Below are 21,515 nucleotides of genomic sequence, written 5' to 3' on the forward strand. Positions count from 1 at the left end.
AGTCATGAGGTCTGGGTTTCACACAGTGAAGAAAGCTCTTCTGCAGTTTTATACGAATCAACACCAGTGTCCTCACAATCTCACATTTTCCCATCATACATTCCCATGTCCCCACATGTCACTGATAGAGGACAGGACTAGGAACACAGCCTCTGGTTAGAGAATGAAATGGGGTGTGGCCAGAGTAAGGGATGAAAGGAGGACCTCAAGGGCTGATTCCTCTGGTTGTGGAGACTGCCTCTGTGAGGACATTAGTGTTGTGAACACTGCCTCTGGAGGACATTAGTGTTGTGAACACTGCCTCTGTGAGGACATTACTGTTGTGAACACTGCCTCTGTGAGGACATTAGTGTTGTGAACACTGCCTCTGTGAGGACATTAGTGTTGTGAACACTGCCTCTGTGAGGACATTAGTGTTGTGAGGACATTAGTGTTGTGAACACTGCCTCTGTGAGGACATTAGTGTTGTGAGGACATTAGTGTTGTGAACACTGCCTCTGTGAGGACATTAGTGTTGTGAACACTGCCTCTGTGAGGACATTAGTGTTGTGAACACTGCCTCTGTGAGGACATTAGTGTTGTGAGGACATTAGTGTTGTGAACACTGCCTCTGTGAGGACATTAGTGTTGTAAACACTGCCTCTGTGAGGACATTAGTGTTGTGAACACTGCCTCTGTGAGGACATTATTGTTGTGAGGACATTAGTGTTGTGAACACTGCCTCTGTGAGGACATTAGTGTTGTGAGGACAATAGTGTTGTGAGGACAATAGTGTTGTGAGGACAATAGTGTTGTGAGGACATTAGTGTTGTTAACACTGCCGCTGTGAGGACATTAGTGTTGTGAGGACATTAGTGTTGTGAGGACATTGGTGTTGTGAGGACATTAGTGTTGTTAACACTGCCGCTGTGAGGACATTAGTGTTGTGAGGACATTAGTGTTGTGAGGACAATGGTGTTGTGAGGACATTAGTGTTGTGAGGACAATGGTGATTGAGGACATTAGTGATTGAGGACATTAGTGTTATGAGGACAACAGGGTTGATGGGTCCTGCTGGTTCACTCTGTAAATGATGTTGTTACTTGAGATCACACACACACACACACACGCACACGCACACGCACACGCACACACGCACACACACAGGTTCTTCCAACAGCACCTTACCATCAGGGATCACATGCTCAGGACTGTACTGGCAGGGGCGTTTGATAAAAGCATCTGAGAAGTGGCATATTTTAAATTCATTCAACTTTAACCACTCTTTAAAAATATCAGACAAGGAATCCTCAACATCTTGTGAGAGTTCCTCAAAGCATTGATACTTTCCTCGTTTTGGCCTGTTTTCGTTGATTCACAGTGGTGTGTGTTTGTGAGTCTGGCTGGCACGAGGGACTACATTTACAGGGACTCTTTTGTATCTCTATGTTCATCTCTAGTAGTGATGCCTGGGGTCAGGGGTTACTGTTTATCCATACAAAGTGAGTCATTGTGGTGTTATTGGACTCAAGACACTGTTGCTCTCACTGCCTTTGGGGCTTTTGTAGTTCAAAGTCTAAATGTTTGCCACTGTGATTCAGCATCGATAAAAGATTCTCAAACAAAAAATGTCTCAGTGCATTAAATGGGTTCTCGTACCATGTAGTAGCTATATAATTACAATAGCAACCATGATCTAATAACTCACCAAATATAATTTTCAACAGCAATGGCTAATCGGTACTTGATGAAAACACATCTTCTGTTTTGTTCTTACTGTCCTGCCACCACATCAGAGGAGAAACCTGACAATGTGTTTATTCACTGAAACCAATGACGCCAGCGTCAAAGCACATTCAGTTGTAACCCAGGTTACTGGATTCTGTTGGAATGTGAAAACAGACATCTGATTGGCTGAGGTGGGTGTAGTACCTGGGCCACAGTACAAGGTCTACGAGGCTTTACCTGAAGCTGATTAATTTCCTGCTAACTGACAAGTGTCAACATGATATCACCTATGACACATTCAAATGGGGTTTAAGTGGGGTTTACTTTAGCTTTAGAGAGCTTTAGTTGAGTTCAAATTGGGATTATCAACAGCTGTATGTATGTATTATAAAGGCAAATGTCTTCAGAACAAGATAAACAGGCCAGAACTAGAAAGTCGTTCTATTGGCCAATGTGTCAATCACTGGAGAATAATCTGGATGAGCTCCATTCGAGAATATCCTACCAACGGGACATTTAAAACTGTAATATATTATGTTTCACCGAGTCGTGGCTGAACGACGACACGTATAATATACAGTTGGCTGGGTTTTCCGTGCATCGGCAGGACAAAACTGCTACGTCAAGTAAGACGAGGGATGGTGTTGTGTGTCTATTTGTCAATAACAGTTGGTGTGCAATGTCTAATATTAAGGAAGTCTCGAGATATTGCATGCCTGAGGTAGAGTACCTCATGATAAACTATCGACCACACTATCTACCAAGAGAGTTCTCATCTATATTATTTGTAGCCATCTATTTACCACCACAGACCGATGCTGGCACTAAGACCACACTCAACGATCTGTGTAAGGCCATACGCAAACAATACAATGCTCATCCAGAAGTGGCGCTCCTAATGGCCGAAGACTTTAATGCAGGCGAACTTAAATCCGTTTTTATCTCATTTCTACCAGCATGTCACACGTGCAACACACAGAAATGCATACAAACTCTCCCTCACCCTCCATTTGGACAGTCTGACCATTATTTTATCCTCCTGATTCCTGTTTACAAACAAAAACGAAATCAAGAGGTACTGAGTGACTCGCTCAATATGGAAGTGGTCAGATGATTCTGATGCTACGCTACAGGACTGTTTTGCTGGCTGAGACTGGAATATGTTCCGGGATTCATCCAATGGCATTGAGGAGTATACCACCTCAGTCACCAGCTTCATCAATAAGTGCCACAACGAAGTTGTACCCACAGTGACCGTACGTACATATCCCAACCAGAAGCCATTGATAACAGGCAACATCTGCACCGAACTAAAAAGTAGAGCTTTCAAGGACGCTTATAAGAAATCCCGCTATGCCCCTAAAAGAACCATCAAAACAGGCGATAATAAAAGACTAAGATTGAATCCAACTACACCGGATCTGACGCTTGTCGGATATGGCAGGGCTTGCAGGCTATTATGGACTACAAAGGGACACCCAGGCGCAAGCTGCACAGTGATGCGAGCCTACCAGACGGGCTAAATGCCTTTCATGCTCGCTTCGAGGTAAGCAACAGTGAAGCATGCATGAGAGTACCACCTGTTCCGAACGACTGTGTGATAGCGCTCTCCGTAGCCGATGTGAGCAAGACCTTTAAACAGGTAAACATTCACAAGGCCGCAGGGCCAGACGGATTACAAGGTCATGTACTCAAAGCATGAGCAGACCAACTGGCATGTTGTCTTCACTGACAATTTCAACCTCTCCCTGACAGTCTGTAATACCTACATGTTTCAAGCAGACCACCATAGTCCCTGTGCCCAAGAAAGCAAAAGTAACCTGCCTAAATATCTACCGCCCCATTGCACTTACGTCATTAGCCATGAAGTGTTTTGAAAGCCTGGTAATGGCTCACATCAGCACTATCATCCCAGAAACCTTAGACCAACTCCCATTCGCATACCTCCCCAACAGAATCACAGAGGACACAATCTCAATCGCACTCCACACTGCCCTTTCCCACCTGGACAAAAGGAACACCTATGTGAGAATGCTGTTCATGGACTACAGCTCAGCGTTCAATACCATAGTGCCAACAAAGCTCATTACCACAGGTGGACTCCAATGAAGTTGTAGAAACATCTCAAGAATGACCAATGGAAACAGGATGCACCAGAACTCAATTTCGAGTCTCATAGCAAAAGTTATAAGTTAATTAATTAAGTTATTTATGTTTTTTTTATTTGTAATACCTTAGACATTTTTGCAAACTGTTTTCACTATGTCATTATGGGGTGTTGTGTGTAGATTGCTGAGATGTTTTATGCTTATGTTTATGTTTATGCAAAATGTGAAAAAAGTCAAGGGATCGGAATAGTTTCCGAAGGCAAGTCTAGGTCCAAAAGTCTCCTTAACAGCTTCTACAGACTTCTAAGCGATAATAATACTGAACAATGAATCAAAAGGCCACCTGGACAATCTACCTTGACAATTACCTCTACTAACCCCGCGCACATTGACTCTGTACCGTACCCCCCTGTATATAGTCACCACATTGACTCTGTACCGGTACCTCCCGGTATATAGTCTCCACATTGTCTCTGTACCGGTACCCCCTGTATATAGCCTCCACATTGCCTCGGTACCGTACCCCCTGTATATAGCCTCCACATTGACTCTGTACCGGTACCCCCTGTATATAGCCTCCACATTGCCTCTGTACGGTACCCCCCTGTACATAGCCTCCACATTTACTCGGTACCGGTACCCATGTATATAGCCTCCACATTGACTCTGTACCGGTACACCCTGTATATAGCCTCCACATTGCCTCGGTACGGTACCCCCCTGTACATAGCCTCTACATTGCCTCGGTACGATAACCCCCTGTACATAGCCTCGGTACGGTACCCCCCTGTATATAGCCTCCACATTGACTCTGTACCGTAACACCCTGTATATAGCCTCCACATTGACTCAGTACCGGTACCCCCTGTATATAGCCTCCACATTGCCTCGGTACGGTACCCCCTGTATATAGCCTCCAAATTGACTCTGTACCGTAACACCCTGTATATAGCCTCCACATTGACTCAGTACCGGTACCCCCTGTATATAGCCTCCACATTGCCTCGGTACGGTACCCCCTGTATATAGCCTCCACATTGACTCTGTACCGGTACCCCCTGTATATAGCCTCCACATTGCCTCGGTACGGTACCCCCTGTATATAACCTCCACATTGACTCAGTACCGGTACCCCCTGTATATAGCCTCCACATTGCCTCGGTACGGTACCCCCTGTATATAGCCTCCACATTGACTCTGTACCGGTACCCCCTGTATATAGCCTCCACATTGACTCTGTACCGGTACCCCCTGTATATAGCCTCCACATTGACTCTGTACCGGTACCCCCTGTATATAGCCTCCACATTGACTCTGTACCGGTACCCCCTGTATATAGCCTCCACATTGCCTCGGTACGGTACCCCCTGTATATAGCCTCCACATTGACTCTGTACCGGTACCCCCTGTATATAGCCTCCACATTGACTCTGTACCGGTACCCCCTGTATATAGCCTCCACATTGACTCTGTACCGGTACCCCCTGTACATAGCCTTGTTTTTGTTATTTTATCATGTACCTTTTTATTAAATATTTTTCAATTCAGTTTATTGAGTAAATATTTTCTTAACTACATTGTTGGTTATTAAAGACAATATTTTTCATTCATACACTGAACAAAAATATGTTAATTCAACATTTAACGCAATATTTTTACTGAATTAAAATTCATATAAAGAAAATCAGTCAATTGAAATAAATTCATTAGGCCCTAATCTATGGATCAGAAAACCAGTCAGTACCTGGTGTGACCACCATTTGCCTCATGCAGTGCGACACATCTCCTTCGCATAGAGTTGATCAGGCTGTTGATTGTGGCCTGTTGAATGTTGTCCCCACTCCTCTTCAATGGCTGTTCAAAGTTGCTGGATATTGGCGGGAACTGGTACACACTGTTGTACAAGTCGATCCAGAGCATCCCGAACATGCTCAATGGGTGACATGTCTGGTGAGATTACATGCTATGGAAGAACTGGGACATTTTCAGCTTCAAGGAATTGTGTACAGATATTGTGGCATGGGGCCATGCATTATCGTGCCGAAACATGAGATGATGGTGGGCGGATGAATGGCGGATGAACGGCATGACAATGGGCCTCAGGATCTTGTCACGGTATCTCTGTCCATTCAAATTGTTTGTCATTGCTTATGACTGCCCTTACCATAGCCCCTCGGCCATTATGGGGAACTCTGTTCACAATGTTGAAATAGGCAAACCGCTCAGCCACCACTACACCATACATGCTGTCTTCCATCTGCTCGGTACAGTTGAATTCGGTATTCATCCGTGAACAACACACTTCTCCAGTGTTCAAGTGGCCATCGGAGTTGGGCATTTGTCCACTGAAGTCGGTTACAATGCCAAACTGCAGTCAGGCCAAGACGAATGAGGTGAGCACGATGAGCATGCAGATGAGCTTCCCTGAGATGTCTGACGGTTTTTGCAAAAATGATTTGGTTGTGTAAACACCCACAATTTCATCATCTCTCCAGGTGGCTGGCCTCAGACGCATGTGAAGAAACTGGATCTGGAGGTCATGGTCTGCGGTAGTGAGGTTGGTTGGATGTACTTCCAAGTTCTCTAAAACAAGTTGGAGGCGGTCCCTCAAAATTCTATACATACGTGGCATTGTGTTGTGTGACACAACTGCATATTTTATAGTGGCCTTTTATTGTCCCCCAGCACAAGGTGCACCTGTGCAATGATCATGCTGTTTAATCAGCTTTTTTGATATTTCACACCTGTCAGGTGGATGGATTATCTTGGTGAAAGAGAAATGCTCACAAACAAGGATGTAAACACATTTGTGCACGAAGAAATTGAGAGAAATACACTTTTTATGCAAATATGGAACATTTCAGGGATCTATTATTTCAGCTCATGAAACCATGGGACCAACACTTTACATGTTACGTTGATATTTATTTTCAGTTTAGTACATAAATTACACTGAACAATAAGAACAACAAGATGTGGTTATATTGTATTCATGCAAAACTCATCTGAAATACCATATATGGACAAATAATATATTCAAAGTATATGTAGTATAATACATTGCAGAACAACACAATATAACCAGGAAGGAAAACATCTTAATTAAGTGTAAAACTGCAGTATTTACATATAGTGGATTTATGTCCTATACCAGATCACCATGACGACTTGTTTTAACTACGAACCACAACTTTGTAATTAACTTCATCACATCAATATCTCAAAATGTGCCATTCATACATAAATTATACTGTTATTTGGTAAAAAAAACAAATAAATGTACTTGTTTTTGCAAGTAAAAAAAAAAAAGTATTCTCTATTTATTTTTGCAGTCAACATTAAAATATATTAAAGAAATTGTGCGTCATATTGTATACGTCACAGAGATGATATCGGACAATTAGTAAATGACCATAATAAGAAGGTTTTAATACAATTAACAGTATTAATGTATGTCTGAATGCACATAGTACAGGCTAACACTAGAGTGTCAGGTAGAGTGAGAAAACAAACACAAGCTGTGAATAGGAACAAGTTAACGTGTGTTTTAAGTAGTGCTTGTTGTTTGAGTAGTTGGGGTCGGCAGGTCTTCCTAGTGGTTAGAACGTTTGTAACCGAAAAATTGCTGGATTGAATTGAATCCCCGACCTGACAACGTAAAAATCTGTCTTTATGCCCCTGAACGAGGCAGTTTAACCCACCATAAGTATTTGTTCTTAACTATCTTGTCTAGTTAAATAAAGGTTAAATAAAGGATAAATAAAAGAGTGTGTATAGAACAGTTCCTCATGATATGTTATGCTTCAAGGGCTATATTCATTCAATATACTTATATTATTTACTTCTACCGCTATTTCCTCTTTAAAATGTTGATGGTCTCAAATCAATACAAAATTATACTCCAGTTCTCATCAATTCATCTTCCATCTCCTCACTTAACAAGAGTCCCGATGGTTCTTGAAGAAAAAAAAATCTAGACTTTTTTTTTTTTTTTTTTTTAAATCAGTATGTGTGACGAACAAGAATCCTGCCATCTCCCTGGTGTGATGCAGTGGACTGAGAGGGCTCCTGAGCGACACAGCAGTCTAAGGCACGGCATCTCAGTACTCGAGGAGTCACTGCAGTCCCTGGTTCAATTTCAGGCTGTATCACAACTGGCTGTGATTGGGAGTCGCATTGGGTGGTGCACAAATTGGCCCAGCGTCGTCCGGGTTTGGACGTGGTAGGGCCGTCATTGTAAATAAGAATTTGTTCTTAACTGACTTGCCTGGTTAAATTCAAAACACCCTGTTGAACTGTCTGTTTGCTCCCTCCCACAATGACAACAGTATACTACAGTCTGCAAAAACACGACAGTAAATACTACAAACTGCAAAAACACTACATTAATTACTATAGTATATACTACAGTATTCATACATTAGTTAACTGTGAAGACTACAGTATACTACAGCAAATATTACAGTATACTACAGCAAATATTACAGTATACTACAGCAAATACTAAAGTATACTACAGCAAATACTAAAGTATACTACAGTATACACTGTAGTGTTTCCTCAAAAGTCCGTAAAAACACTGAAGTGAATACTACAATATTTATACTGTAGTATAATTCTTGTGGGGAGTGGTGGTCATTAAGCGTGTGCAGGGATGGACATTATGCTAGCCCAGTAGCCGAAGGCTAGTATTTTCAGACCAAGCTAGTAAAACAATCCTTAAATTTCATCCCAGAGAGAGAGAGAGAGAGAGAGAATGACATTTTGATCAGTTGACATTTGTATCAGAAGAATGATAGTGATGGTGGAGCTGTTGCAGTCCGATGAGTAAATCCATTCATCCATCCACTAACACATAATGCCACTTCTGTCCCCTGGAAAGATAAGTGTTTTTCAGCTACTTTGGCTTCAAGTAATTCATGAACCCGAAAAGTTTGTTGAAGATAGCAGAACGGTAACAGCTGACTTTTGGTAGTCTCATTGGGACAAAACGACAGCCCACCTATTCACACACACACAGTATATGAGTGGCAATATCTGTACTACTAGATGACTGTGTCTGTACTACTAGATGGCTGTGCTGCGATAGTTTGGGTCGGTGGACACACTGGAACCGTCTGGCTTGATCACAGTGGTCTTGGAGGAGTTCTGCTGCGAGCTCCTCAACCCCTTCCTGTGACAGAGACGCTCGCGGTAGTTCTGAGCGAAGATGAGCAGCATCAGAGGGTTGATGCAGCTGTGGGAGTAACTCAGACAGATCGTGATGTTGTAGACATACACAAAGGTGTTGGTTGGCCTGTTGTTGCTCAAGTTAATCACCTGGATCACGTGATATGGGCTCCAGCACACCAGGAAGAGAGCAATGACCATCACCACGGTCTTGGTGGCGCGCTTCGCCCAGACAGACTGTTTACGCTTGACTCGGCGGATGGATCTGAAGACGTGGTAGAGGGTGAGGGAGTAGAAGGTGGAGATGATGATGAGAGGGAAAATGAAGCCCAGGATGGACTGGTAGAGAGTGTACCAGTACATGTCCTCAGGCCCGTCCAGAAACATCATGCATATCTCCAGGTCGCTCTTCCTCACCACCATGGCGTAGATCATGACGGGCACGGTCAGCAGGAAGCTGCCGACCCACACCAGGATGTTGATAATGATGGTCCACTGGATGGTCCGCTTCTCTGAGGTGGGGTGGACGATGGCAATGTATCTATAAACAAAGAGACACATCAGTTAGGGACCAGGGGTTAGGTTATGTACCTGGGTTGTGCCCCAATTGCACCCCGCTCCCTATATAGTGTATGAATTTTGACCAGAGCCCATTCCTGTCACAGTGCACTACTTTGACCAAAAGTAATGTACTACAGTGCCTTGCAAAAGTATTCATTCCCCTTTGCGGTTTTCCTATTTTCTTGCATTACAACCTGTAATTTAAATTGATTTTTATTTGGATTTCATATTAATAGACCAATAAACCAAAATAGTCCAAATTGGTGAAGTGAAATGCAAAAATTTACTTGCTTAAATTTTTTTTTTTTAAATGGAAAAGTGATGAGTGCATATGTATTCACCCACTCTGCTATGAAGCCCCTAAATAAGATCTGGTGCAACCAATTACCTTCAGAAGTCATGTAATTAGTTAGATTGTACACAGGTGGACTTTATTTAAGTGTCACATGATCTCAGTATCTCAGCAAGCAAGGTGCACCATGAAGCCCAAGGAGCTCTCCAAACAGGTCAGGGACAAAGTTTTTGGGTTATAAAAAAATATCAGAAACTTTGAACATCCCACGGAGCCCCATTAAATCCATTATTAAAAAATAGAAAAAAATATGGCACCAAAATAATCCTGCCAACCGGCCGCCCATCAAATCTCACGGACCAGGCAAGGAGGGTATTAATCAGAGGCAACAAAGAGACCAAAGATAACCCTGAAGTAGCTGCAAAGCTCCACAGTGGAGATTGGAGTATCTGTCCATAGGACCACTTTAAGCCACACACTCCACAGAGCTGGGCTTTACGGAAGAGTGGCCAGAAAAAAAGCCATTGCTTAAAGAAAAAAATAAGCAAAAACGTTTGGTGTTCACCAAAAGGCACGTGGGAGACGCCCCAAATATATGGAAGAAGGTACTCTGGTCAGATGAGACTAATATTGAGCTTTTTGGTCATCAAGGAATATGCTATGTCTGGCGCAAAACCAACACCTCTCACCACCCGAGAACACCATCCCCACAGTGAAGCATGGTGATGGCAGCATGAAACCTGTTTCAGTCTTCGAGAGATTTAAGACTGGGACGGAGGTTCACCTTCCAGCAGGAGAATGACCCTAAGCATGCTGCAAAAGTTACACTTGAGTGGTTTATAGGGAAACATTTACAGTCATACAAAACATAAATTTCTGAGCACCCCCCAGACGTATGGTAGGGTCTAGTTACTGCAGACAGTAAAGGACAATATTGAGGTTGGTTGGAGAGGACAGGTGAGTGTACACTATGACCATCTAGCATGTTCGAGACACGTCAGGGACACTGCCTCTTGACACACTGTCCGCTTAACCTGGAAGTCACCCGCACCAATATGTCAGAGGTAACACTGTACGCCCGAAGGCAGCGTTCATATACCCGGCCGCCACAAGGAATCGCAAGAGTGTGATGGAACAAGGACATCACAGCCGACCAAAACCTCCCCTAATCCGGGCGACACTGGGACAATTGTGCACCACCTCATGGTTCTCCCGGTCAGTGCCTTAGACCGCTACGCCACGCGGGAGGTCACACTTATTCTAAGGTTAGGAAAGCATTACTGCATTCAGGCTGTGTAGAAAACAGATGATTGATTTCAGGGATTTGACTGTGTTGTAAAAAAGATACTGTAGATGTACTCGAGTTCATGTCTATGTGCAGACAGATGTACATATTATGGGTGGTCATGTGTTTTGGCGCGCGTGTGTGTGCGCGTTTATGCACAATGTGATACTGAGTGAGATTTCATTTGGTATTTGCCATAGTGTTCATTGTGATGTTCCATTCTTAGTACGACGTGTCTGCGATGTCTGAACGTGTAACGACAGAACGGAGATTTGGAATCAGTCAAAGCAAGTCATAGTGCTGCCGCTCCATGAACGTGAAAGTCTAGAGGCGAAGGGATGGAGACAGAGAGACAGTGTCTCCCAAAATAGCACAAATATCTCTACACCGATCTTTCAGGAGACTCCAACGTGAGGAGTTTGTCTTTTTGTTTTCTTCAGTAACAACCATCACTTTTTACCCAGTCCAGAGTCTAGTCCAGACAGAGGCATGTGAATGTCATGTGAATACACAGACAGGAGAAACACCATAAATAAATTGTACTTGTCATCCCAAGAAAAGCGAACGGTAATTAGTTAACCTGGAATAGAAGGATTTTGTGTTTGAATACCGCCTATTCATGCAGTTTGTTTTTCTCTTCTTCCTGAGAGCAATCGGGACTCTAATCATGATGTTACATTAAATAAATCTAATAATGTCATGACTGAATCAGTAAGGTAAGAGCATTGGCTTCGTTCTAAAAGTATTTATTCTATATATAGCGAATTTTTCAACAGAGTCCTATACTGCCCTATCAAGCAAAAAAAAATAAGTAGTCACTGCTCATTTGGTCGAAAATGTGTTAATATCATTTTTTTTGCTACAATCAATACATGCTTAATCACGTGGACAAGTATCCCGCCTCTATTGTATTGTGTTCAGGAGAAAATGGGGGTCATGTGTAGCAGTAACTACATAAAGTTACTGTGAAAACCAAGGTAAATAAAAGCCATTTTTCTCAATTCCACGCTATGAGCAGATACTGCCTTTTTTTAAATGTTTCTTGGCAGGGCAGTATATGCCCTGGTCAACAGTAGTGTACTATTAAGGGAATAGGGTGCCATTTGGAATGCACCACATGACACTGGCATATGCCCAAGGTCATGGGGTTCAATTCCTTCCAGGATCACATACACATACTAAGTGAATGAATGCACTCACTGTACTATAGGTCGCTTTGGATGAAAACATCTGCAAAGTGGCATACCGTATACTATTATAATATAATAACATTTTAGGAATAATTGATCTGGGAGCTGGAAAAGTCACATACAGTGGGAAAATACTTATTTTACACCATCATTTGCAAATAAATTCATTAAATATCCTACAATGTGATTTTCTGGATTTATTTTTCTCATTTTGTCTGTCATAGTTGAAGTGTACCTATGATGAAAATTACAGGCCTCTCTCATTTTTTTAAGTGGGAGAACTTGCACAATTGGTGGCTGACTAAATACTTTTTTGCCCCACTGTACAAGCTGTCATGAACACGTAAAATAAAGTTAGACTGATGACCTGCGTACTGCTTGATGTACAACGCGAAATCACCACGGGTACGTCCCAAATAGGCCCCTATTCCCTAAATAGTGCACCATATTTTACCAGAGTCCTATGAGCCCTTGTCAAACGTAATGCACTACATATGAAAAAAAGGGGTACATTTGGGATGTGTTGAATCCTAAAATAAACGATCAGAGATACAGATTGTTGAAAACATTTTTTACTGCTGATGTTAAATCAAATCAAAGTTAAGTCTATAGCCATCTTCTGTACCATGCTGCCGTACTTAACCAGCGTGTGTCATATGTCTATGAACGAAGGAACATAACCCTACAGCCATGTGACATCAAATAACTGAAAAGGAGGAATTTGCTCTGCACTGGTTAAATCTCTCATGATACTGAATACATCCAAGGCTGGCCAAGGGATGGAGATATTACTGTAGAGGTGTATACATATGACCACATAGATAATACTGTAGAGGTGTCTACATATGACCACATAGATAATACTGTAGAGATGTCAACATATGACCACAGAGATTTTACTGTAGAGATGTCTTCATGACCATGGAGATATTACTGTAGAGATGTCTTCATGACCATAGAAATATTACTGTAGAGATGTCTTCATGACCATAGAGATATTACTGTAGAGATGTCTTCATATGAACCATAGAGATATTACTGTAGAGATGTCTTCATGACCATAGAGATATTACTGTAGAGATGTCTTCATGACCATAGAGATATTACTGTAGAGATGTCTTCATGACCATAGAGATATTACTGTAGAGATGTCTTCATGACCATGGAGATATTACTGTAGAGATGTCTTCATGACCATAGAGATATTACTGTAGAGATGTCTTCATGACCATAGAGATATTACTGTAGAGATGTCTTCATGACCATGGAGAGATTACTGTAGCAATGTCTTCATATGGACCAAGGAGATATTACTGTAGAGATGTCTTCATTACCATAGAGATATTACTGTAGAGATGTCTTCATATGGACAAAGGAGATATTACTGTAGAGATGTCTACATATGGACGAAGGGGATATTACTGTAGAGATGTCTTCATGACCATAGAGATATTACTGTAGAGATGTCTTCATGACCATAGAGATATTACTGTAGAGATGTCTTCATGACCATAGAGATATTACTGTAGCAATGTCTTCATATGGACCAAGGAGATATTACTGTAGAGATGTCTTCATTACCATAGAGATATTACTGTAGAGATGTCTTCATATGGACAAAGGAGATATTACTGTAGAGATGTCTACATATGGACGAAGGGGATATTACTGTAGAGATGTCTTCATGACCATAGAGATATTACTGTAGAGATGTCTTCATGACCATAGAGATATTACTGTAGAGATGTCTTCATGACCATAGAAATATTACTGTAGAGATGTCTTCATGACCATAGAGATATTACTGTAGCAATGTCTTCATATGGACCAAGGAGATATTACTGTAGAGATGTCTTCATTACCATAGAGATATTACTGTAGAGATGTCTTCATATGGACAAAGGAGATATTACTGTAGAGATGTCTACATATGGACGAAGGGGATATTACTGTAGAGATGTCTTCATGACCATAGAGATATTACTGTAGAGATGTCTTCATGACCATAGAGATATTACTGTAGAGATGTCTTCATGACCATAGAAATATTACTGTAGAGATGTCTTCATGACCATAGAGATATTACTGTAGAGATGTCTTCATGACCATAGAGCTATTACTGTAGAGATGTCTTCATGACCATAGAGATATTACTGTAGAGATGTCTTCATGACCATAGAGATATTACTGTAGAGATGTCTTCATGACCATAGAGATATTACTGTAGAGATGTCTTCATATGAACCACAGAGATATTACTGTAGAGATGTCTTCATGACCATAGAGATATTACTGTAGAGATGTCTTCATGACCATAGAGATATTACTGTAGAGATGTCTTCATGACCATAGAAATATTACTGTAGAGATGTCTTCATGACCATAGAGATATTACTGTAGAGATGTCTTCATGACTATAGAGATATTACTGTAGAGATGTCTTCATGACCATAGAGATATTACTGTAGAGATGTCTTCATGATCATAGAGATATTACTGTAGAGATGTCTTCATGACCATAGAGATATTACTGTAGAGATGTCTTCATGACCATAGAAATATTACTGTAGAGATGTCTTCATGACCATAGAGATATTACTGTAGAGATGTCTTCATGACCATAGAGATATTACTGTAGAGATGTCTTCATGACCATAGAGATATTACTGTAGAGATGTCTTCATGACCATAGAGATATTACTGTAGAGATGTCTTCATGACCATAGAGATATTACTGTAGAGATGTCTTCATATGAACCACAGAGATATTACTGTAGAGATGTCTTCATGACCACAGAGATATTACTGTAGAGATGTCTTCATGACCATAGAGATATTACTGTAGAGATGTCTTCATGACCATAGTGATATTACTGTGGAAATAAGAGACCTTAAAGACACCAGGAAATCACCTCCAATTCATTCTTATTTTGGAAGTCTGTTCTCAAGGTTTCCCACACATATACATTACATTTGGAAAGTATTCAGACCCCTTGACTTTTTCCACATTTTGTACGTTACAGTATTATTCTAAAATGTATTAAATCGTTGTTTTTTTTTACTCATCAATCTACACACAATACCCTATAGTGACAAAGCATGTATTAAAAATTAAAAACGGAAATATCACAAGTATTCAGACCCTTTCCTCGGTACTTTGTTGAGGCCCCTTTGGAAGCGATGCAGACTCAAGTCTTCTTGGGTATGACGCTACACTCTTGGCACGCCTGTATTTGGGGAGTTTCTCCCATTCTTCTCTTATTAAGCTCTGTCAGGTTGGATGGGAGCGTCACTGCACAGCTATTTTCAGGTCTCTCCAGAGATGTTAGATTGGGTTCAAGTCCGGGCTCTGGCTGGGCAACTCAAGGACATTCAGAGGCTTGTTCCGAAGCCACCCCTGCGTTGTCTTGGCTGTGTGCTTAAGGTTGTTGTCCTGTTTGAAGGTGAACCTTCACCCCAGACTGAGGTCCTGGGCACTCTGGAGCAGGTTTTCATCAAGTATCTCTCTATAATTTGCTCCGTTGATCTTTCCCTTGATACTGACTAGTCTCCCAGTCCCTGCCACTGAAAAACATCTCCACGGCATGATGCTGCCACCACCATGCTTTACCATAGGGATGGTGCCAGGTTTCCTCCAGACGTGACACTTGGCATTCAGGCCAAATAATCTTGTTTCTCATGGTCTGAGAGTCCTTTAGGTTCTTTTTAGCAAACTCCAAGTGGGCTGTCATGTGCCTTTTACTGATGAGTGGCTTCCGTCTGGCCACTCTAACATAAAGGCCTCATTGCTGGAGTGCTGCAGTGATGGTTGTCTTTCTGGAAGTTTCTCCCATCTCCACAGAGGAACTCTGGAGCTTTCTGTCAGAGTGACCATCAGGTTCTTGGTCGCCAGCAATAGGAAGAGTCTTGATGGTTCCAAACTTCTTCCATTTAAGAATGACGGAGGCCACTGTGTTATTGGGGGCCTTCAATGCTGCAGACATTATTTGGTACCATACCCCAGATCTGTGTCTCGACACAATCCTGTCTCAGAGCTCTACGGCACCGGAAGGGATGGCTGACATTTTACAGGCTCCTAACTAACTGTGCTAATTTGTGCATTTTGTTTCTTATTGTTGGTAACTTATTTTTGAACTTATTTGTTTACATAATGTTGCTGCTACCGTCTCTTATGACCTGGAAATAACTTCTGGATGTCAGAACAGCGATTACTCTCCTCCAGCTGGAAGAAGATTTTTTTCTTTAACGAGTTTGACGCGAAGGATATACTGCTTTCCCTGGAACGGGCCCAAATTCCCATAATTTGCGTGAAGAAAGACGGAGAAAAAGGGGACAGAGGTCAGGCTGCTTCTGAGAATTTGTAGGCGAGTGAGTAAACCCCCACTGCCATCCATTCTATTGGCCAACGTGCAATCATTGGAAAAAATAAAATGAATGATTATCCTACCAACGGGACATTAAAACTTGGAATATCTTATGTTTCAACTAGTCGTGGCTGAATGACGACAAGGATGATATAGAGATGTAGGGATTTTTCGTCAGGACAGAGAAGCTAAGTCTGGTAAGACGAGAGGTGGTGGTGCGTGTCTATTTGTCAATAACTGTTGCGTGATGTCTAATATTAATGGAAGCCGTACAAATATAATCCAGGTAACAACATGTGGAGAAAGGGATCTGGAATACCCTCAGGTCTCTGAATACTTTCAGGGGTCTGAATACTTTCAGGTCTCTGAATACCTTCAGGGGTCTCTGAATGCCTTCAGGTCTCTGAATACTTTCAGGGGTCTCTGAATACCTTCAGGGGTCTCTGAATGCCTTCAGGTCTCTGAATACCTTCAGGGATCTGGAATACCTTCAGGTCTCTGAATACTTTCAGGGATCTGAATACCTTCAGGTCTCTGAAACATTTCAGGGGTCTGAATACTTTCAGGGATCTGAATACCTTCAGGTCTCTGAAACATTTCAGGGGTCTGAATACTTTCAGGTCTCTGAATACTTTCAGGGGTCTGAATACTTTCAGGTCTCTGAATACTTTCAGGGATCTGAATACCTTCAGGTCTCTGAAACATTTCAGGGGTCTGAATACTTTCAGGTCTCTGAATACTTTCAGGTCTCTGAATACTTTCAGGGACCTGGAATACCTTCAGGTCTCTGAATACTTTCAGGGGTCTCTGAATACTTTCAGGGGTCTGAATACTTTCAGGGGTCTGAATACTTTCAGGGGTCTGAATACTTTCAGGGGTCTCTGAATACTTTCAGGGGTCTCTGAATACTTTCAGGGGTCTGAATACTTTCAGGGGTCTGAATACTTTCAGGGGTCTGAATACTTTCAGGGGTCTGAATACTTTCAGGGGTCTCTGAATACTTTCAGGGGTCTCTGAATACTTTCAGGGGTCTGAATACTTTCAGGGGTCTGAATACTTTCAGGGGTCTCTGAATACTTTCAGGGGTCTCTGAATACTTTCAGGGGTCTCTGAATACTTTCAGGGGTCTCTGAATACTTTCAGGGGTCTGAATACCTTCAGGTCTCTGAATACTTTCAGGGGTCTGAATACTTTCAGGGGTCTGAATACCTTTAGGGGTCTGAATATTTTCAGGGGTCTGAATACTTTCAGGTCTCTGAATACCTGCAGGGGTCTGAATACCTTCAGGGGTCTGAATACGTTCAGGGGTCTGAATACTTTCAGGCAGTCCTCATGCCTCCTTGCTGCATGCCTAAGACACGTTTATGCAGATGAGCAGGGACCCTGGGCATTTTTCTTTTGGTGTTTTTCAGAGTAGAAATGCCTCTTTAGTGTCCTAAGTTTTCATAACTGGGACTTTAGTTGCCTACCGTCTAAGCTGTTAGTGTCTTAACGACTGTACGAATTATCTTTGAAAGACTGGGTCCTGAAATAGGGACATTTCTTTTGTTGCTGAATATAGAATAATAGTGAAGACATAAAAACTGTGAAATAACACATTTGGAATGATGTAGTAAACAAATACGTTTTAAACAAATCAAAATATATTTTAGATTTTAGATTCTTCAATGTAAACACCCTTTGCCTTGATGACTGCTTTGAACACTCTTGGCATTCTCTCAACCAGCTTCATGAGGAATGCTTTTCCGACAGACTTGAAGGAGTTCCCACATATGCTGAGCACCTAGCTGCTTTTCCTTCACTCTGCTGTCCAACTCATGACAAACCATCTCAAACGTGTTGAGGTCAGGTGATTGTGTATTACCAGGTCATCTGACGCAGCACTCCATCACTCTCCTTCTTGGTCAAATAGCCCTTACACTGGATGTGTGTTTTGGGTCATTGTCCTGTTGAAAACCAAATGATAGTCCCACTACGCCCAAAACCAGATGGGATGGTGTATCGGTGCAGAATGATGTATTAGCCATGCTGGTAAAGTGTGCCTTGAATTCTAAATAAATCACGGACAGTGTCAGCAGCAAAGCATCCTAACTCCATCAGTGGTTTCTTTGCAGCAATTTGATCATAAAGGCCCAATTCATGCAGTCTCCTCTGAACATGTTAAGATGTGTCTGTTACTTGAAATCTGTGAAGCATTTATTTGGACTGCAATCTGAGGTGCAGTTAACTCTAATCAACTTATCGTCTGCAGCGAAGGTAACTTTGGGTCTTCCTTTCCTGTGGCGGTCCTCATGAGAGCCAGTTTATTAGAGTTGACTCTGGGTCTTCCTTTCCTGTGGCGGTCCTCATGAGAGCCAGTTTCATCATAGTAATGGCTTTTGCGACTGCACTTGAATAAACGTTCAAGGTTCTTGAAATGTTTCACATTGACTGACCTTCAAATCTTAAAGTAATGATGGACTGTCATTTCTCTGAGCTGTTCTTGACATAATATGCACTTGGTCTTTTACCAAATAGGGCTATCTTCTGTATAGCACCCCAACCTTGTCACAACACAACTGATTGGCTAAAACACATTAAAGAAGGAAAGAAATTCCACAAATGAACTTTTAACAAGGCAAACGTGTGAAATGAAATGCATTCCAGGTGACTACCTCATGAAGCTTGTTGAGAAAATCTAAAAAATGCAATATATTTTGATTTGTTAAACACTTTTTTGGTTACTACACCGAAAACACACCGCCAGGCTGTGTAAGGGCTATTTGACCAAGGAGAGTGATGGAGCTGCATTAGATGTCCTGGCCTCCACAATCACCCGGCCTCAACCCAATTGAGATGGTTTGGGAAAAGCAGCCAACAAGTGCTCAGCATATGTGGGAATTCTTTCAAGTCTGCTGGAAAAGCATTCCTCGTGAAGCTGGTTAAGACAATTTCAAGAGTGTGCAAAGCTGCCATCAAGGCAAAGGGTGATACATTTTTTAAACTTCGTTTCTATTGAACACAAATAAAGGACACATTAAAAAATTAATTAATTATATGAAAAGTGCCTTGGTCCTCCTTTCTTTTTGCAGGTAAAATATATAAAATATATTTTGAGTTGTTTAACACTTTGGTTACTACATGATTCCATATGTGTTATTTTATAGTTTTGATGTTTTCACTATTATTCTATAATGTAGAATAAAAATAAAAAATAAAATAAAGAAAAACTCTGGAATGAGTAAGTGTGTTCACACTTTTGTCTGGTTCTGTAGGTTTGAAAATTATTATGTTTTGGTCAAATGTTATATGTGTTTGCACTTCTTGCGGTCAATCTGCAGTCTACAAATTAATTTGTAATAATGCTCCGGTCCCGACCATCCGCTCACTAGATCCCTGCTCTTGGGCTGCGTAACAGTAATGTCTCCTTCTTAATTACCTATAGGTTCTAACTATGTTATAATCATATCCTACACCAGGTTATATCTACCTGAATACATAAAGGTAATAGAGGAGGAAGACCTAATTGATGCTTTGTCATGTTCAAACTGACACCTGTTGAATTTGGAGAGGTGGAGACGTACCTGTCAATACACAACACCGTTACAATCCCCACCGTAGTGAACTGGTTGCTAACATCCACCACCACGACAGCTTTGCACATGAAGTTCCCGAACACCCACTGTCTGTCCCGGACCAGCTGGTGAATGTTGAAAGGCATCACCAGCAAGAAGAGCATATCTGCGACGGCCAAGTTCAGCACGTAGATGTCCGAGACCATCTTCTTCTTGCATGTCGCCACTGCGTAAATCACCAAACCGTTGGCGATCACTCCTATTGTACACAGGATGCCGTATATGGACGGGAATATGTGCATAAAAGTCGCCAAGTCGATGAAGCTGGGTGAGGACTGAGTCGTGTTCACACATGACGAGTTGTTGGTGAAGTTACTTACTTCTTTGTAATTACAAAATATGTCCGAGCGATTCATAATCATCTTCAGATCTTCAGATATTTGCCGACCTGGTCTTGATTGATAACGCGCGGATCAGTATTATGCTATAGATAAGCACCAACACTGTCAAGCCGAAAAGTCATACTGTACTAGCTTCTATCCAAATATCTAGAGGTACAACTTGGGCACCTATTCTGGGTAAACCGCAGCGCGCGTATCCTTTGGTTGATGCACTTCTTTAACTTGTAATGAACTGCAGCTCAATTAAAGTATGTGTTTCGATGAGATTCTGCTGAAGGATCGATCTATCTCACCAAACTTGGGAACAAGCTGATGCCACTTGGAGAACACATTATTTACTCAGGACTGGACCTCCCCGTTCGTCTCCTTTGCGCTCTCTCCCTACCCAATAGCGCACCTCATATTCGCTGACTCAGTGAACGATAAGATAAATCCGATTCTCGTCTCCTCCATTCAAAAGATCCCTCGCTTGTTCATTTAACACGTCATTAAACATAAATCAAGTTTAGAGAAAACTGATTGAGAGATAAGTGAGTAAATCATACGAAAAAAAAATGTTGATCTGTTTATTGCTCTGAAAAACATCTCATCCATGCACCCTGATGCGCATGTCAGAAGTAAATTGACTTGTGTCACGATGTTCTGATTAAATGTCGCTTCATTCAGATGGACAACATCAATGACATACTGTTGTTTCCTAATAGTATGTAGGCCTTCTATATGTCAATCACAGAATCACACAGATTGTTTCAAATATACAGCAAACGATTCAAGGAAGAATCATTAAACAATCATACATTATTTTAGTCAACAGATCCTTTAGTTATAAATGACTCAGATCCTTTAGTTATAAATGAAAAATATCCTTTCAGTGGAGACTCCTT

General features: G+C 41.7%; 1 protein-coding gene across 1 annotated transcript; it reads right to left on the bottom strand.

Annotated features, from left to right (window-relative positions):
* Positions 1-8,380: 8,380 nt before the first annotated feature.
* LOC135527144 (melanin-concentrating hormone receptor 2-like) lies at positions 8,381-21,141 on the bottom strand. The gene is made up of 2 exons (XM_064955789.1): positions 20,240-21,141; positions 8,381-9,525 (listed from the first exon to the last, which is right to left on the bottom strand). Exons 1-2 carry the CDS (start codon positions 20,650-20,652, stop codon positions 8,883-8,885), a joined length of 1,056 nt encoding a protein of 351 aa, XP_064811861.1. The 5' UTR covers positions 20,653-21,141; the 3' UTR covers positions 8,381-8,882.
* Between the last annotated feature and the right edge of the window lie 374 nt (positions 21,142-21,515).

Source organism: Oncorhynchus masou, chromosome 32 (assembly GCF_036934945.1).
Source record: "Oncorhynchus masou masou isolate Uvic2021 chromosome 32, UVic_Omas_1.1, whole genome shotgun sequence".
Lineage (NCBI taxonomy): Eukaryota > Metazoa > Chordata > Actinopteri > Salmoniformes > Salmonidae > Oncorhynchus > Oncorhynchus masou.